This window comes from Protopterus annectens, chromosome 3.part1 (assembly GCF_019279795.1).
Source record: "Protopterus annectens isolate FY-2018-M chromosome 3.part1, PAN1.0, whole genome shotgun sequence".
NCBI lineage: Eukaryota > Metazoa > Chordata > Ceratodontiformes > Protopteridae > Protopterus > Protopterus annectens.
Genome location: NC_056732.1, coordinates 508,986,903 through 509,004,426, shown reverse-complemented (window position 1 = coordinate 509,004,426; position 17,524 = coordinate 508,986,903). Strand labels below are relative to the sequence as shown.

Sequence of the window (17,524 nt, the reverse complement as noted above, 5' to 3'; positions counted from 1 at the left end):
ATCTTTAAGTAGCAGACTCTACATTAATGCAAAACAGTCAAGAAGCAAGGCTAATTACCATCTCCAATACATTACTTTACGTTTTTCATGTAACCTATGTGTACATATTTTAAATTTGACAATGCCCTAGTACAGTTAGTTTACTTTTCAAGCATTTTTTTTTTGAAAGAACAGTAACATCTTCCAAAATTTTCAAAGTTCTCACACCTCTTTTAATGTGCATTATAATAATCTGTTCCTGTTTGCTTATTCTGTTTTGATTATAGTGTGTAAGTTATCCCTTTTGATACATATATTGATATACAGGTGATATCTATATTGCCTTCACACCTCGAAGCAGAGTCTTAGGTTGTTGAAGAAAAATGATTTCTTACCTTCTGCCATATCTGTTACCACTACTAAATGCTATTTGATTTCTTTCAGAATTTCCCCCAGCTTTTTGACATATCTGACTCTCTCACGTTTTACTCTCATACTCTACTGTTTTCAAACGTAAGCCTTGGAGGCATGCTCCAGTCCCCTCTTCTCCCACCTTTCTTACTATCACCATATACTATTCTTTTTATATTTTACATAGTCTCACTGATGCAGGTTTCCTTTCTGTCTTTCTTTCTTTCTTTCTTTCTTTCTTTCTTTCTTTCTTTCTTTCTTTCTTTCTTTCTTTCTCACACCCGACTAGGTTTTACTGCCATTGTCTGTCCTCTCAGTCTGTTACTATCTTTACATAGCTATTATAATTATAGCTTCCTATTTGGTAGCAATTGAGTTTTAATTCTTCTGCATTTTTATATAGTCTTTAAATGTTTACTGAAAGCTCTCTCATATATCTTAAGGAAATATTTCCTTGCTTTTAAGATGCACGTCTTTTCCTTCTAACTGACCATTTCATTGAGGTCATAAGGTACAGAAAATGCAGTAGTCTTATTTTTTTTACAAGACACATTATTCTTGAGAGGTTTTGTCCCTCTCTTCATCTCCATTGTTCTCCTAACCCTGACTTTCTCTCCAACTTTTGTTTTTGCTCACTTAAGTATAGAGTACAGAATATTTTAAAGTTAATTTTACAAAGATTGTTTACATGCATGTGCTACTCACTTTCGTATTTTACTCATTCTTAACCCTTGTTTTCCACTACACCATGTTTTCTCATTTTAAAGCCCATAATGTTAATCATATTGATGACTGCTGCAGTAACCTTAGCTGTATGAGTTATATACTGCCAAGGTTATAACAGACGGACAGCTTCCTAAGCTTTAGGGCACCTTCCACTTGCTGAAACTGTCAAGCAGCTCAAACTGAGCTGACTAAAACAGACATTTGTGCACAAAATCCTTAGAGCTTTACTGCCACCAAAAAGTTTGCTCTTAGGTTTTCGAGGATCAACTGTCTGCTTTACTTTGATGGGCAAATACGTTTTATTTGGGGGAAAAACTTCCATTTCATAATTTTGCTTATTAAAGCTAGGAGTTTGTGTTCTAATGGTTTGTCATGAGACTGTACTGTACTGTACTTTTAAACAGAAGGGCTCTTTTTTCCTGTCAGTTTAAAAGTTGTTTAAAGTAAATAAAAAACATTTTCTTTTGAGAAATTATGTTTATTTTACTTTTGGGAGCTGGCAGAGTGTTTTAAAGTGCTTTTTACTATGTTTTTCTGGGGAAAAAGTAATTTTCAAATACTTTTTTATTTACCAGCATTTGCTGCTTGTTTTCCCTGAGAAAGAAGCATCATTTTCGACTTGACCATGGAGCAATCTGTCATGTCTGACAGTTCGGGCATGTGGAAAATGCCATGAGGCTTTGGAAACTGGCCAGCTGTTATATCCTTGGTAGGATATAACCTGTATAGCTAAGGCTACTACATCAGTGATCATTCAAGTATTTACTGTTATGGTAAGTTTAATTACACAATTGCACGTTGCCTGTTGTACAGCTTTTCTCCATCCTTCCACTGCCCTCAGCTATAGCCGTAGCCTTCTATAATCTTATATGAATATGTACTTTACAGTACTTCATCAGATCTGTATAAGACATGCACCTACCGAACCTGTTAAATGTCATCCACACTCCTCTTTCCCAGCCTCTCTCCTTTCACTTCACCTCCCTCATACACATTAATCTCTGCATCATACCCTACTAGTCCCCTTTACTGCTGTTCTAAGCTGCTGCCTCGTTATATGCTGAATTACAGGTTTTGTAATTACTGACTTATTAGTAACATACTTACAGGACTCTTCACCATATCTGCTGCTGCTTCTTTTTATTATTTGGAGTGCCAAAATACTAGTTAATTCCAGACCACTTAAGAACACTGCCTACAAACTGCACTAATAAGTACAGGATGTCTAATTAACTAGTGTAATGACAGAGATGCCTGTTGACTGTAGCACCATTGAGATACCAGGCAGTTACAAATAGATGGCCAAAGTCTAATTCTCCCCTTCGATCTCATTTCTTCTCACTACATCTCTGCATCACAATGGATAGACCAGGGGAATGCATTTGGGGTTGTCTGTTAACAGTCAAAACATAGCTCCTTTCTTTACTACTGGATGAATCACAGAAAAAAAAATCACTCAGGAATCATAGAAAAACTCACTAATCTAGGCATCAACCCCTGTATCACTAGGTGGGTTGCAAACTGGCTCACAGATAGAACCCACAGTGTGAAAGTAGCTGGCTCCAAGCCAGACTGTCAACCAGTCACAAGGGTTCGGTCCTGGGTCCTCTCCTGTTTGGTATCTACTTCTCTGAAGTTCAGGCCAATACGAAGGGACTCTGGCTGACAAAGTTTGCAGATGATTGCAAGTTGGAAGCTATTATTAACTCCCCAAGTGATGTTGACATCCTACAGAAAGGCCTCACTGAGACCAATGACTGGTGTCAGAACCATGGCCTTAAGCTCAATGCCAAAAAATGTACCATCATCCCCTTTGGGAAAAAATGGGTTCCCATGAATTACCACATCAATGGTAGTCCACTGAACACAGAAGGTGTTATAAGAGATCTGGGAACAGAGATTGACAGCACCCTCTCTTTTGACCACCAGATTGCCACTGTGGTCAGAAAGTCCTTCTATGTGGCACATCTCATTACTAAGGGTTTTGCATCCAGGAAGAAAGAGGTCATTGTCTCCCTGTACATTTCCCTCATTAGGCCAATCATCAAGTACAATGCCCCATTTGGCATGTACCTCACTAGACACTTACAACTAGAGAGGCCGCAAAAGTACCTCACAAAGAGGATTCTAGGCCTAAAACACTTGTCCTATATGGACAGACTCACAAAACTCCAACTATTCTCTATCTCATATCACCTTCATAGAGGCAATCTCTGCTTGACTTACAAAGCCATGTCTGACCCAGTTCTATTAGAAATGCTACATCTAAAGAAATCCCAATCCCTCCGCACCACACGCTCCAGAGACTTCAACTTCATTACCACAATCGACAAAACAAGCTGGAGGGATAGGTTCATAACCCAGAGACTGCCTATGCTCTGGAATAGACTTCTCATACATGTCAAACAGAGCACCTCACTGGCCTCTTCAAGAGAAATCTTAATGAATAGATGGGAAATAGAAAATTCACCCCAGAGATCACTCCAGTGGCTCTACTCAACAGAGGCATTAGGAGCTAAGGTCAGGTGGCACGATGCCAGAGTAATACTATGTGCTAGGCTTGTAAAGGCTCCAGGGCCATTAGCCTAGTACACACCTATGAACCTATGAACCTATGAATGGGGCTCTAAACAGGATTATGGCTGATGTCACCACTGGACAACCCTTAAACTCTGTGTCAGCATAATCCATTTTCTCTCACCAGCTCGCCCATCCTTAATGAAAAATCTGATGGCCACATTTACCAGTTTTACTGACACTAAAGTAGATTTGATATTGTTTGGTGAATTCAGTATACCACTAAAATAAATTGGTTATTGTTTGACTTAAGCATTAATATGCTGATTGAAAAGTGATCTCATGTGAACCTCTTGCTCCTTGGCCATAATCTCATTAAGATAGCAGAGATCATGTAGGCCTTAATAATAAATTTGTACTACATAGTGGGCTAGACAGACTTCAGAGTACATCTGTGTTTTTACCAGTCTTTAGTCATCATTGCCTCATGCATATCCACTGGCCAAAAATAAGCAAGTAAATAAAAAATAAATAAACAAATATTCATACTGTATCATAGCTTGCAGATGCCAAACTATTCAAGGTGAGCATGACTTGCAGACAACCCTCATGATACAGACTAGCCCTTCGTGCTGACTCTTTGGGATGTATCCACTGCCACTGGGTCCCTCTACTCTACTCTATGATCCCAAATGGATAAACAGTTCATTTTAAGAACATTGAAAGCAAGAGGAGAGTTCAACCATTGTAGACATTTGAAATAAAATAGATGTACTAGGAAAACTAGACGTTAGTCTGGCAGCAACTATGCCAGCTGAGGCAAACTTCCCTAACATACACCAGTAGAACATTTGGAAAAGTGTACATATACTTCTTATCTAATTATATTGCTTATACTGTTATTTTGTTTTCCTATTCTTCATATTAATTGAATGTTTATATGTATACTATGTTTTTTTTGTTCTTCATATTAAATTCATGTCTCTGTCAGAGACTGGACAAATGGGCAAATCAACTTAACTTCAATTGGAAAGGTCATAGGATAGTTAAATATACTAGTTTTACTTAAACTTTTAATATGGCTCATTCCTGTTTATCATGGGTATCAGTAGAAATATTTCTAATACTGCATGTGTGGCAGACCCTTTCAGTGTGGAACTTCAAGGACCATGAAGTTTTTTATTCCTGCAAATGAGGTAAACTTGAGAGGTATGCTGGCAGATAAGCATTTGAAAGGCAAGGTATGATTGGTGGTTTCACTGAAGTTTAACTTTGGGGGTATTTCTTGTTGTTTTTCTAAGCCTGAGGCAGCATTGATGTCAAGCACATGAAGTGACTCTTCCTGCAAGTGTACGAGTTTGCATTTAGGTGTTCACCCCCCTTCTGTTTGTAGATAATGAATCTATGTCCCATTTTTATGTGGATTTATAGTCTGCATTTGAATTCATGCCCTCTTGCATTCAGAATATATTGTGTTCATTATACAAGTAATACTATTATAACAGAGAACAGTGGACCATACTTAAGTGCAAATCAGAATACTAAGTGACATGTTACGCAAAGTCTGTTATCACCTGAAAGTATCATTAAATATGAGTACATGTTTTTTCGAACATCTCTGCTGTCAGTGGCATTAATTGGAAAAAGTCTTAACACAGAATGCGTAACATGTCCTTCAAACAGGGGTGTAGTCAGTAGATTCCATTTTGCACTCACAGACTGTTAAGGTCCCAGTTTTGGTCAGAAAGAAATGTACTCTGTAGAGTGCAATGAGTATGCCTGGCTACACCCTTGCCTTCAAATGTGGAACCATACATCTCAACTGTCCAGATTTTCAGACTATTCAGATTTTTGTCTCATATTGTTTGGTCTCTTCTTAAATTTTGAGGGTTTTTTTTCTGGCATGTCACTGAAGATTGAAGTCAGTATATAATGACATTTGAGTTTCAGACTTCCTATCCTACAGAAAATGCATGATAACACAAATCTTGTATTGAAGCAACTTTCTAAGTTTATAAGAGCAATATTTAAACTTTCCCTATTTTTGGGTCTTTGTCTCCCGCCCACCCCAATTAATTAAAGCTTTGTGCAGATTTCTTGTGTTAAGATTTTGAGAGGTATGTGTAGAGCACTGAGGAACATGTTTATGTGTAGAGCACTGAGGAACATGTTTTTTTTTAAGACTGAAAATCCCTTTGTTGTAAACTGGGTTGCAAACTGGCTCATAAACCAGACCCATACTATCAAAGTGAGTGACTCCACATCAACCAGTAGACCTGTTACCAGCAGGGTGCCACAGGTGTCAGTCCTGGGCCCCCTACTGTTTGCTATATACTTCTTAGAAGTTCAGGTCAAAACTAAAGGGTTGTGGCTGACCAAGCTTGCAGACGACTGCAAACTAGATGCAATCATTGAATCCCGAAGTGATGTCAGTGTACTCCAGGGTGGTCTCATACAGACCATTGACTGGTGTTTTAGTCACGGTCTCAAACTGAATGCAAAGAAGTGCATCATCATTCTCTTCAGCACAAACAATGTCCCTTCACACAATCACATCAATAACAATACCCTAATTATCCATGAAGTGGTAAGGGACCTGGGATTACAGGTTGACAGCGACCTTAACTTCAACCACCACGTCTACCATTGTAAGAAAAGCTTTCCATGTACCTCACTTGATTAGTACAGGCATTGCCTCGAGACCAAAAGAAGTTATAACTCCCCTATACTCGACACTTATCTGGCAGTAATAGAGTATAACACTCCATTTGGTATTTACTGTACTAAGCACCTACAGCAATTGGAGAGCCCCCCAAGGTTTCTGACAGAGATGATCAAGGGCCTCCAGCATGTGCCTTACACGGACCAACTAAAATCCCTGTTACTATTCTCCATATCATACAGACTTTTTAAGAGAGACATTTGCTTAGCTTACAGAGCAACCCAAGATCCAAACCTAGTGAACTTACTGCATATCCGTAAATCAAATGGGTCTAGGGCTACCCATTCCAGTGACTTAAATATGGCCTGCATCCTAAATAGGACATGCTGGAGGGACAGATTTATCTCCCAGCAACTGCCACATCTTTGGAACAGGCTACCAATTCATGTGAAACAGAGCACCTATATGACACTGTTCAAGAGGAACCTGGGTGAGTGGATGGGGCACCGTAAATTCTTACCGGGGAAAGTGCCTACAACCTCCTGGACTTGGGCAGTCCTCACTAAATGGAATCTTGGGTATTGACTAGTATCTCAACAGTATTACATTGGGTTGAAATGGCTAGGCTTAAAATGACCTCCGGGTGGATATCCTAGTAATCTCCTATGATCCTATGATCCTATGTGTAACTTTAGAATATTCTTTCATCCTCATGTCAATGAGTATGTTGTATTTTATGTACTTGTATCTTTCACTCTAGCCATATGAACATTCAGTTCATAAAATTACTGTGATGTAAGCCTGGTTCAAATAAGTAAAATTACTACATTTTTTTATTTTGGGAGGCAAGCCCTCCTGCACCCTCCATTTGGCGATTTCCCCGATATCCCTATTACTACAGTTACAGAACATCATGGAAAAGAGAAAAGAACTGCTAGAAGTGAAGCATGGCTTGCCTAACTGCAACCTCACAGTACAGACAAAGCAATGTTAAATCATTCCAGGAAGTGCTGATATGAGAATCTGCCCTGTGGCCCTGGGCACTATATTTACCAGTAATCTGTACTCAAACTGATGAATTAAGGCATTAAGGCTCTGATAATTTTCATAGCCATCACAGAAGAAATATGATGCCTAAAACATAGAAATACATTCTGAGACAGAAATAAAACCATGAAAAGTAGCACAGACACACTGTAAGGATTTGTTGTGTAGACAAAGACAGTTTTTCGTGATCTCCCTCCTTGAGTTTTTTGGAGAGAGATCAGTAAGGTTACTGATCATGCCAGCTGCACCTTAGCACAATCTCTTAATTCTATTAGTCATCCTTATGGCCATGCAGAGTCATTCAGGCAGGAATTACCACTGTAGTCACAAACTCCACTACCAAGGTGTTGGCCCAGCACACCAAATGTGGTGAAATGTGAAGCTCCCTGCTATTAAAATAATCACCACAAACTAAATATATGACCTGTTAAAGATGATTCCTAACACAGGGAGCTCTGGGGCAGCTGAGTTAGAGCACTACTTCCTGGGATAGTAAACATTATTCACCATCACCCCTTAGCACATGTCTCTAGTCTTTCAAAATTGCAAGTTAAAAATTCCACCATATGGAGCAAAGACATTAGTTAGTCTACCTTCCAGCATCCCCAGAGCATCGCTCACATCATAGCACCAGCCTTTGATTTTGCCCCCAAACCTAGCCAAAGTTCTGGAACAGTAAATGTAAGAATACCCACAAAAACGTATCTGCTAGTCTGACCACCACAGGATTGATGTGCCATAAATGCTGTTATGCTCTTTAGCTGATTTTCCATAACTGTAAACCTAAGTGTAAAGTACCTGAGTCTGCAATTGAATGGACATCATCCACAAGCATTATAAAAGTGCAGACCCTAGTCCCACCAGTGCTATTATTTCCTGTGGTCAGCTCATCCATGTTGAATCAACTCTGAACGGTGTCATGGAACATGGAATGACATTAAACTGGACCAAGTTATTAGATGTCACACCTGGACCATAAATCACAAAGTCAGAAGTCCTAAGGCATTGCAAGTCCTTCCGTCAACTTATTTCTGTCCATAAACAGTCTAGGTCACTCAGGCAGTCTTACTCCATCCCAGACTTGCTTACAGTTTCACTGCATTTACTTGTCTGTGCTGAGTTTCTTTCTTCTGGGCAGCAGGACCCTGGATCAGTAATTAAATCCCAGGCATTCTTTTTTGGCTCCATACCCTGTCTTACTTCAGAAAGCAGTTTAAAATATGCATACAGCAGCAAATAAAACGAAGATGCAATGTATATATAACTGAAATGTCTACATTTTGACATTTGTATGTAATTTTTTATATAGTTTATTTATATGCTTTACACAGGGTACAAATATCATAACTGCTCATTGGTCCATTTAATGGATTTTCTTAACCGTAAATGTTGTGTACTTGATTTGGTTTTGAACATCATCCTGAATTCCAAAATTACTAAAATAGTCAAACCCCAGAACTCTCCAGTGATATCCACAGCCAGTGATTTTGATGTTAGATCTATGTTTGTGTATGTTTGCAGGACAGCATTCCATTAAGTATATTGCTCACATGTAGTACAATGTATTGTTATATATGTAGTTATGTCAGTTTTGCCATACACTGACCTTTGTGCATTTCTGCTAACTTCACATTATTGTATATTATCGTTTTATGTTTAGTTATACATTACTGCATCACACTAATGACCCAATTAAACTATCTGTTAAATGAAGTCTAAAAACCTTATGCCGAGGTTCTGAAATGTTATTTAGTAACAGAAGGGCAAGGCCAAAGACCATGACTTCTGACATTCCAAAAAAGGCCCCTATTTGCATGTGCTGATAACCTGCTGTTTATTTTGTTGTTCTTTATCACAGTTTTTGAGGTTGAACTTTTGTAGATGAACTTGTGCCTTGCATGGTTATAAATAGATGAGTAAATACATGCATACTAACAGTCTAAAGGAATACACTGACGCAGTTACTATATCATGTGAAATTCTTAACAATTAGTTTTTCCTCGGTACCATAAATAATTCTTGTTTTTCAATGACTGTTGGCTTACTTTCTTTAGTTCCTGACCTTAAAACACAAACAGAGGCTTAACTACACAGCTGCTTATGTACCTATGTAGGGCGCCTATATCTTGTTATAGGGAATTACATTAATCCAGCAGATCAGGAAAACCGCAGGGTTTTAACAACTACACAATGACTGCTCTTCCTTCCTGCTAGATTTAGGTTTTGTGTCCTACTTTCTGCATTCCATTAATACAGACAAAATATTGTCCATTAATATTGTGCTATTCAGGAGAAACCCAAATAAAATCATAAATTAACACATTTTAAAAGGATGAAGAATAACTTTCTGGCATTATTGTAATTATGGTGGATATTGAAGTAACATATTCATTGGTAGTATATAAAATTTATAACAGCATTTTATGTTCAAATTCTTTAATCCAAGCAAACAAAAAATAGTTTAGTGCAGCACTGTATGTGATTTACTGCCCAAATTAAAGTATTTTATTTTGCATGATATTTTGTCCATATATGTTGTTTAACAGATGAACAAAGATTAGTTTATATAAGGCTAATCATGTAAGACCAACATAATTAAGTTTTTAATGTAACGTGCAAATACGAAGTAGAACCTGGGAAAAGCTGTAAATGTGCTATGTAAATGGGGAGGGGGGGCTGGAAAATGTAGCTGTCTGTAATGCAGCAACGCTTCAGATTACATTTCAGAGTACCATGAAGATGTATAGCATTAGAAATCCAGAATAAAGAGACTACATATCCACATAATTCTGAAATTAGTTTCAAGATTATGAGAAACAAAAAAGGATTCTAAGCTGTAAACTCCATGAGGAATAGGCAGTAACTGTTGGAATAATGCTTGTTCCTAAGGTCTGTGTGAGCTTCTTATAGCTTATCTATGTTTAATATTTTAACTGTCCTTCCAGCAAAGGAATGTGTTACTATATTCAAGTATAGTTTTAATAATTTTTCTGAAGCTGTTTATATGGTTATGAAAAAACACATTTCTCACTACATAATTTATGGGTCAGATAAAACATCATCTGATTATACTTTGGGCATTAGTCTATCAGAAGGAGAGATGCAAGGTTTGTACGATCTTTAAAACTATTTGACTGTAGACAGAAGAGTGTCCATCTTGTTATGAATGAATAAATTAGAGCGGAAAATATTTCTTATTATACGAATAAGAGTTTTCTTTAAAACTATAAACACACTGAATAAAATATGCCACCATGAATTCTGAATTCTTCTATTTTGTGGTCATCATAATACTTCATTTCTTTCAAACTCTCAGTGACAGATGTTACTAGAAGGCAACGTTGGTGTGTCACAGTATGAATAAGTGTCTCAAAGAGGCTCATGATGTTCTCAAACTCAGTACAATCGCAAAATTACACACCTGGAGCAATAAATATGTCAAGGTTTGTTACATGTAAATTGAATGTTTTGTAGGGTTTGTTGTTTATTCATGGTTATTAGTATCGCATTGCCAGAAAAAATATCTGCTACTTCATAGAAATACTTCTCTGATGTGTTTCATGTCATTTTTTTCTCCAATTATCATCTTAGTAAAACATATGAGTACAAGGAGTCCATTGCCTATCAAGGCAGAGAAACACAAACTGATCAGTGTGGCAGACCCTTACTCGTTGCAAATGCATGCTTAGTTTCACATGGCACGCACACATACATGAATGATTGTCAGTTTATCTACAGCAGTCTTTGGGATGTGGGAGGAAATTTGAGCACCTGATGAAAATCCATGCAGACATACAAAGGAACTGCAGATGTTGCACATGAGACAGTGCTGGAGATCCAAGTGCAATGAACTAACAGCAGATATAGATGTATATATATATATATATATATATATATATATATATATATATATATATATATATATATATATATATATATATACATATAGACAGAGAGAGAGAGACAGTGAAATGGTCTTGAAAGAAATTAAATATTAGTCCTTTCCCCTTTCTCTAACATACATTATGCTGAGGGCTGTTGATTTGAAAAAAGTGTTGCACCTCTTTACTAGAGATTGAATAAGGTTGTTTGCAATCAGGGATTTTATTTTCCTGACACACATATACATCTGAGCTAGTTAAATTAAGTTTGAGGATACAGACTAGGTATAATGTGCTCTGGCATGTATATGATTTTTTTTTTCTTTAGTATTTGCCACTGCCTAATATTTACTCCTGGGACTGTCAGCAAATTAGGCATCTGCAAAAAGTAAGTAAAAATATATTTTATTTATTTATTTATTTAGGTAGACATAAAACATATTAATTGTTTGTGTGCTACCTTCATTGCTATATTACTTCCATTGCCAGAGCCTTCAGTGTTTCATCCTTGTATGAGTACTGTGATGTTTATTTCTTTCAGTTCTAATCTGAATAAAGGCTAGAAGCATAAGAAGTAATGCTGCAAGTTGGACATTGAGAAACCAGTCATCTCTGGCAAGTAGACATAGACTGAGGTTCAGAAAGGCTTAGTTGAATGGGAAAACCTTAGTTAAGAAGGTTTCCTCATTGCAATAAACCTTTCTGATTCAGCAATCACTCTACTGCTGGGGCTTTGCCCTCATTGGGTACTAAGACCAGTGTCTCCTGCAGAGCCGCATGCTAATGCAGCAGTCCAGGGGAGTGGATAATGTTAATTAATAATATGGTCACCCCCAGAAATCTCCATTGTTCCCAATTTGCTCAGCCAAGAGATTCAGAGACCTGCCCAGCCAAGTAAAATTTTATTCTAGGAGGAAAAAGTGACCATCTAAAAAACACGGTGGTCACATACCTCTCAACTGTACAGATTTTTGAAGAATGTCCATATTTTTGCCTCATGGTGCAGTGGTTAGCATTGTCACCTCATAGCAAGAGGTTCTCCCATTCGATTCTCGGCTGGAGCGCCTTCTGTGTGGAGTCTGCATGTCGTCCCCATGGTCGAGTGATGTAAAAGACATGCAGGTAGGTGCGTGCGTGAATGGGTGTGCCTTCCTTGAAGGTTGGGCGTCAGGCTGGTAACTAGGCACTGAAAAAATCCACTGCCAATCATTAGCGGACCAGAGTTCCGCTGTGGCGACCCCTAACTGGGAAAAGCCAAAAGAGTTTTATTTTTGGTCTGTTCCTCACAGAATTTCTCATTTTCTGGATTTCTGTGGTAAGTCAGTGAGGACTGAATTCACTAAACAATGACAGTTTGAGTTTCAGACTTCATACCCTCAGAAAATGCATGGTAACACAAGACCTTTTATCCTAGCAACTTTCTAAGTTTATAACAGCAATATTTAAAATTTGTCCCTATTTTGGGGGCTTTGTCCCCCCCCCCATTATATTTGGCTTTGTCCAGATTTTTTGTGTTGAGGTTTAGAGCTATCATGGGAGTGGAGACACTAGGAGGGAGAATAGTGTGTGTGTGTGTGTGTGTGTGTGTGTGTGTGTGTGTGTGTGTGTGTGTGTGTGTGTGTGTGTGTGTGTGTGTGTGTGTGTGTGTGTGTATAGGTAGTCATACTGAGGGGTTTAGATTGGGAATTGACTGTGTGTTTGTGTGTATGTGTGTGTATGTGTCTGTCTAAGTAGTTGGTACTGAATATGTTAGGTAGGGAATCAAGTGTATGTGTTTGTAGAGAGGTACCTTTAGTAAGAAGATGCATGGGCCACAAGAGGAAACACTAGTACAGTTAGGTCTGACTGTGCTAATGTACAATTCAGAGAGAATTCCAATGAGCCAATAATGAGATATTTCTCATTGCAGCTATGCCTGTCTCTGACTTGCATTTCGTTAATGCATTGGCCAATTAGCTGGAACTGTGAACATTTTTCTGAATTCTAGAGACAGTTATAAATGCTTGTGATGTAATCATCAGAAATTAGAGCTTGTCAGCTTAAATTACATCCCATGTCCCAGAATGACAGCTACTTGAGATCTGAGGGCTGTAGTAATGCATGGATAGGTGTGATGCTTGTCTAAATATATTACAGCTACAATGTTCAAATCCCAGTGTTGGGAGCAGCAGTGATCCAGTACTCAGACTAGCCAAAACACAGTTTAATACTCAGTAGTACTCTATGCCAGTAAGTTATTCAGGAAGTAATACACACAAGTGTCCAGCACGTTAAGTCAAGCTAAAACTCCTCTGGAATGGTAAGGGGCAGTAAATGAAAATGCTCACAGCTGTAAACTATATTTGTATTAGAAAACAAATGTACACAGCAGGCAGACAGATGAGCACAGCTGTACACATAACATGCTCAGGGTGTTATAGTACGCCCAGAGGAATCAATGTCAGTCTTAGGATCTGGCTCCCTCATTTGTCCCACTCCATGCTTCCATGACAATATCCATAATAGCTGTAGCTATCACCTAGTTCTTCCTTTCCATTGAGCACATGCCTTGGACCAGCATCCTCCTGAGCCACGGAGTACCATTAAGCATGATCTGCTAACCACTCTTCATCTGTCTACATCCACTAACATGCTTTGCATCATCATCCTTGGTCACGTTAATCTAATCATGTCTCTGCTCATTATAATGTACTGCATTAAAGGCTATATGCTGCCACACTTTCAGTTTATGTGTCATTGCATGTCTACATGCTGCTTTTGCTACTCAGTTTCTGTATTGTTTCATTTGAATCTGCATGCTAAAGATATATTTATTTTACTTGACATTTGTTTACTGGGAAAGTACAACTGGGCCAGAAATTGCCCATTTTCAGTAGAGGCCCATGGAGCAAAGCTCCACAATCAAAATATGTTGAGAAGCCTTGGTTTAAAAATCATGTTTTAGTGCTTTTCTTCCCGGGACTACATTGAAAATATGCCCTTAGCCAAGACTGATTATCCTGTTCTATAAACCTAAATAAATATATAAAAATAGTTGTGTCTAACCATTCCTGCATTTCTCAAAGATCTTAGAAGCTACAATTGTTTTGTACTCCTGTCACTGTAGTGTAGTGATAGTCTGTTTAAACTTAGATAAACATTTTTTGCACTTTCAACCTCCCTACAAAATCCAACCTCCCAGCATGCTTCCTGCTTTCTGGGCCAAACTAGTGTATCAGAGCAGTGATGTTTAGATGTAATATAATATATAATATATATTGGCAAGTGACAGAATTGCAGATCACATATGCATCTATAGCAAATGTGTAAAACAAGGTTCTTGAAGAAAATTTTCAAATTGTTGCAGACATACGGACATACATGCCATCAATCAGTGTGGTGATAATAGACAACATTAACCTCCATACTGTAAGTTGTCTAAGAATTAGAAAATGGAGCAGACAAGGATAATAAAGAGAAGAGAGCAAGAACATGTATGTATTATCATGTATAATTATGTTTTACTAATACTGTAATAACAGAAACAAGAGTGTGAATCTATGTCATTCTGTAAATATTTAATGTGAAAATCCTTAATAGCTGAAGTGAATGCTCTTTTATCTTTAGGTTATTTCTCAGAACTCCACCACAATGACTCCGTTTATAACAACAACAGAAGTTTATATCCAGGAAAGGTACTGCAAATGGCCCTGTGAATGTCCCAAAACTCCACCCCTGTGTCCACCAGGAGTTAGCCTTGTTACAGATGGCTGTGACTGCTGCAAGCAGTGTGCAAAGCAGGTTGGGGAACAATGCCATGAAGCCGATGTCTGTGATTTCCACAGAGGGTTATACTGTGACTACAGTCGAGACAAGCCTAGGTACGAAATTGGCGTATGTGCATGTAAGTGAGCCTTTAGTTGTATCTTCAGTTGAATGGCTTGTTTACTGCTTTGTACCAGTGAAGCTGTGTAAGAAAAAAAATTCTTCCTGCTATTTCATGAACCTGAGAGCAACAGCAATATGCCACCAATTATGCCATTTATTCTAACTAATATCTACTGATCAAATTTCAGATATTATGAATTCTGCAAGAAAACTTGTATAACATAACACATACAGTTGCTGATCTCAGGAAATGTACCTTTATTTGTTTTCTAAGTCCTTTTAGCCCCTTTGCTCCCCTACTGAACTTGAGCACATACATTCCATCATGTTGGAGAAGGTACCCACTAGATGTACAAGGACGAAAGACATCCAGGGTCATCGGGGGGGGGTCATCATAGAGTTAGCAATGAGGGTGTTTTGTGTCTTCACTGGATAGAGATAATTTTTTTATTGCAGCCATGCGGATATTTTGCATGTACAGCAGCAATGAGAACATTGTTCACAATGACCCTAACCACCCACCACATGTCAGGGGGAAGAGCTACTCACATCACTGCAGAAGCTCACAGTGCCTTCCCTTTGTGATTGAAAGCTGCTACTAAGTGAACTGAAAGCCACCCCGCACCCCCCGGATGTACCTTTAAATCCCCAGCATTCATTTAAGAGACTGTGGCAGTCGCCCTGCTCTCTCCCCAGGAAGGGTATGCCTATCCTCCCCTGCCAGCTCAAGCAGGCACATGAGCTGCCAATTAAATATTGGCTGCTATGCTATACTTAGAATTTTGGCCGTCTAATACCAACAGAGCTCCTGAAATAATTGTATCTTCTATAGAAAACCATCACTGTAAAAGTACATTAGAATATCATAATTTCCATTTTTGTTATTCTTTAATATTTAAAATCAATTGCAAGTATTTATTTTATTGGCATTATTATATAATTGATAAAAATGCATAGTGATCTACGAACACAACTACCCTAAATTGTTTAAACATCTTATTCATGCTAACACTGTCATTTAGTTTTTTTCCTAGCAGGACAGATGTGCTTATGAAGTATTCTTATTTCTGATAAACTGAGCAAGTTATTTCAAGCAATCTGATTGAAAGATAATTATGAATGAAACACACCTGTGCAATGCAAAGTTGCAATTAGAAATCACTTTTTAAATGTATTTATTTGTTAACAGTATAAGTTGCCTGGTCTGTGGACTCTTTTACACTTTTCATCCACAAAGAAGGATAAATATTTTGTGTGTGTGTGTGTGTGTGTGTGTGTGTGTGTGTGTGTGTGTGTGTGTGTGTGTGTGTGTGTGTGTGTGTGTGTGTGTGTGTGTGTGGTCTGTGGAATCTTTTACCCTTTTCATCCACAAAGAAGGATAAATATTTTGTGTGTGTGTGTGTGTGTGTGTGTGTGTGTGTGTGTGTGTGTGTGTGTGTGTGTGTGGTCTGCGGACTCTTTTACCCTTTTCATCCACAAAGAAGGCTAAATATTTTGTGTGTGTGTGTGTGTGTGTGTGTGTGTGTGTGTGTGTGTGTGTGTATGTGTATGCACATACATACACACACACACACACACACACATACGTGCGAGCTCGCATCAAGTTTAGCATAGACAGTCAATCAGTCAAGCAGCAGTATTCAGGAGGTCAGAGAAAACTATTTTACTCACAGAATGCACAGGCAGATGTGGGGAGAATATGCAGACTCCACAAAGACATTGAATATAGTTCAGGTCTGAAATGATCAAACCCTGAAACTCTAAGGCAGAGGTCTTTACCACTGCATCATGTTGTCCAATTTGAATACATAAACCTATATAATTAGGACAGTAATGCAGTGTTGCATGTCAGATATGATGCATGGTTAGGGGGACTGGAAAGCATTTGTCCTGTGGACTTGTGCTTCACTTGGTGCCCTTTTGCAAGGAGTAGAGATGCCTAGCAGACATATCGCTGCTTCTGCTTTGCCAAAAATATTGTAATACTATCTCTATAAAACCATTTATTCTACCTTGTAGTCCTTCCCAAGCTGAATTGTCCCCCCACATGAATTGCTGTTTTACAGAACTGTATTCTTGAATAAAAACACATGCATCCCTAAATAAGTGGGAGACAGTCTTATTGCATCATTTCCTCACTACAATTTATGACTGAATTTAATGTACTTGAAGACCTACACTCTAGTTATTGTTTGGATGAGGTGCGACATAACAGACAAAATGTGCTGGGTTTTTTTGTTAATACCATGCCTTTTGTTCAAACTATACTCTTCCTTTCACCTTAGAACTATAAAACATCAATCAACTTCTGTAATAAATGTATTTATATGACACTGTATCTGAATGCTTGGTTTGTGCTTACTCAAATTTGCTTGATATTTTTCATCCTTTCCCCTCAAAAGCACTACAACATATCAAGCAACTTCTAGAGGAA

General features: G+C 38.2%; 1 protein-coding gene across 2 annotated transcripts in view; it reads left to right on the top strand.

Annotated features, from left to right (window-relative positions):
• CCN4 (cellular communication network factor 4) overlaps positions 1–17,524 on the top strand; it is a 442,762-nt gene that overhangs the window by 254,412 nt on the left and 170,826 nt on the right. Inside the window, exon 2 of one of the 2 annotated variants that reach the window (XM_044066943.1) lies at positions 14,830–15,083. In XM_044066943.1, the coding sequence (XP_043922878.1) occupies positions 14,969–15,083 (115 nt within the window). In that variant the 5' untranslated portion in view covers positions 14,830–14,968. Of the gene's footprint in view, positions 1–14,829; positions 15,107–17,524 lie in introns of both variants that reach the window. The other variant, XM_044066942.1, reaches the window with a different exon arrangement.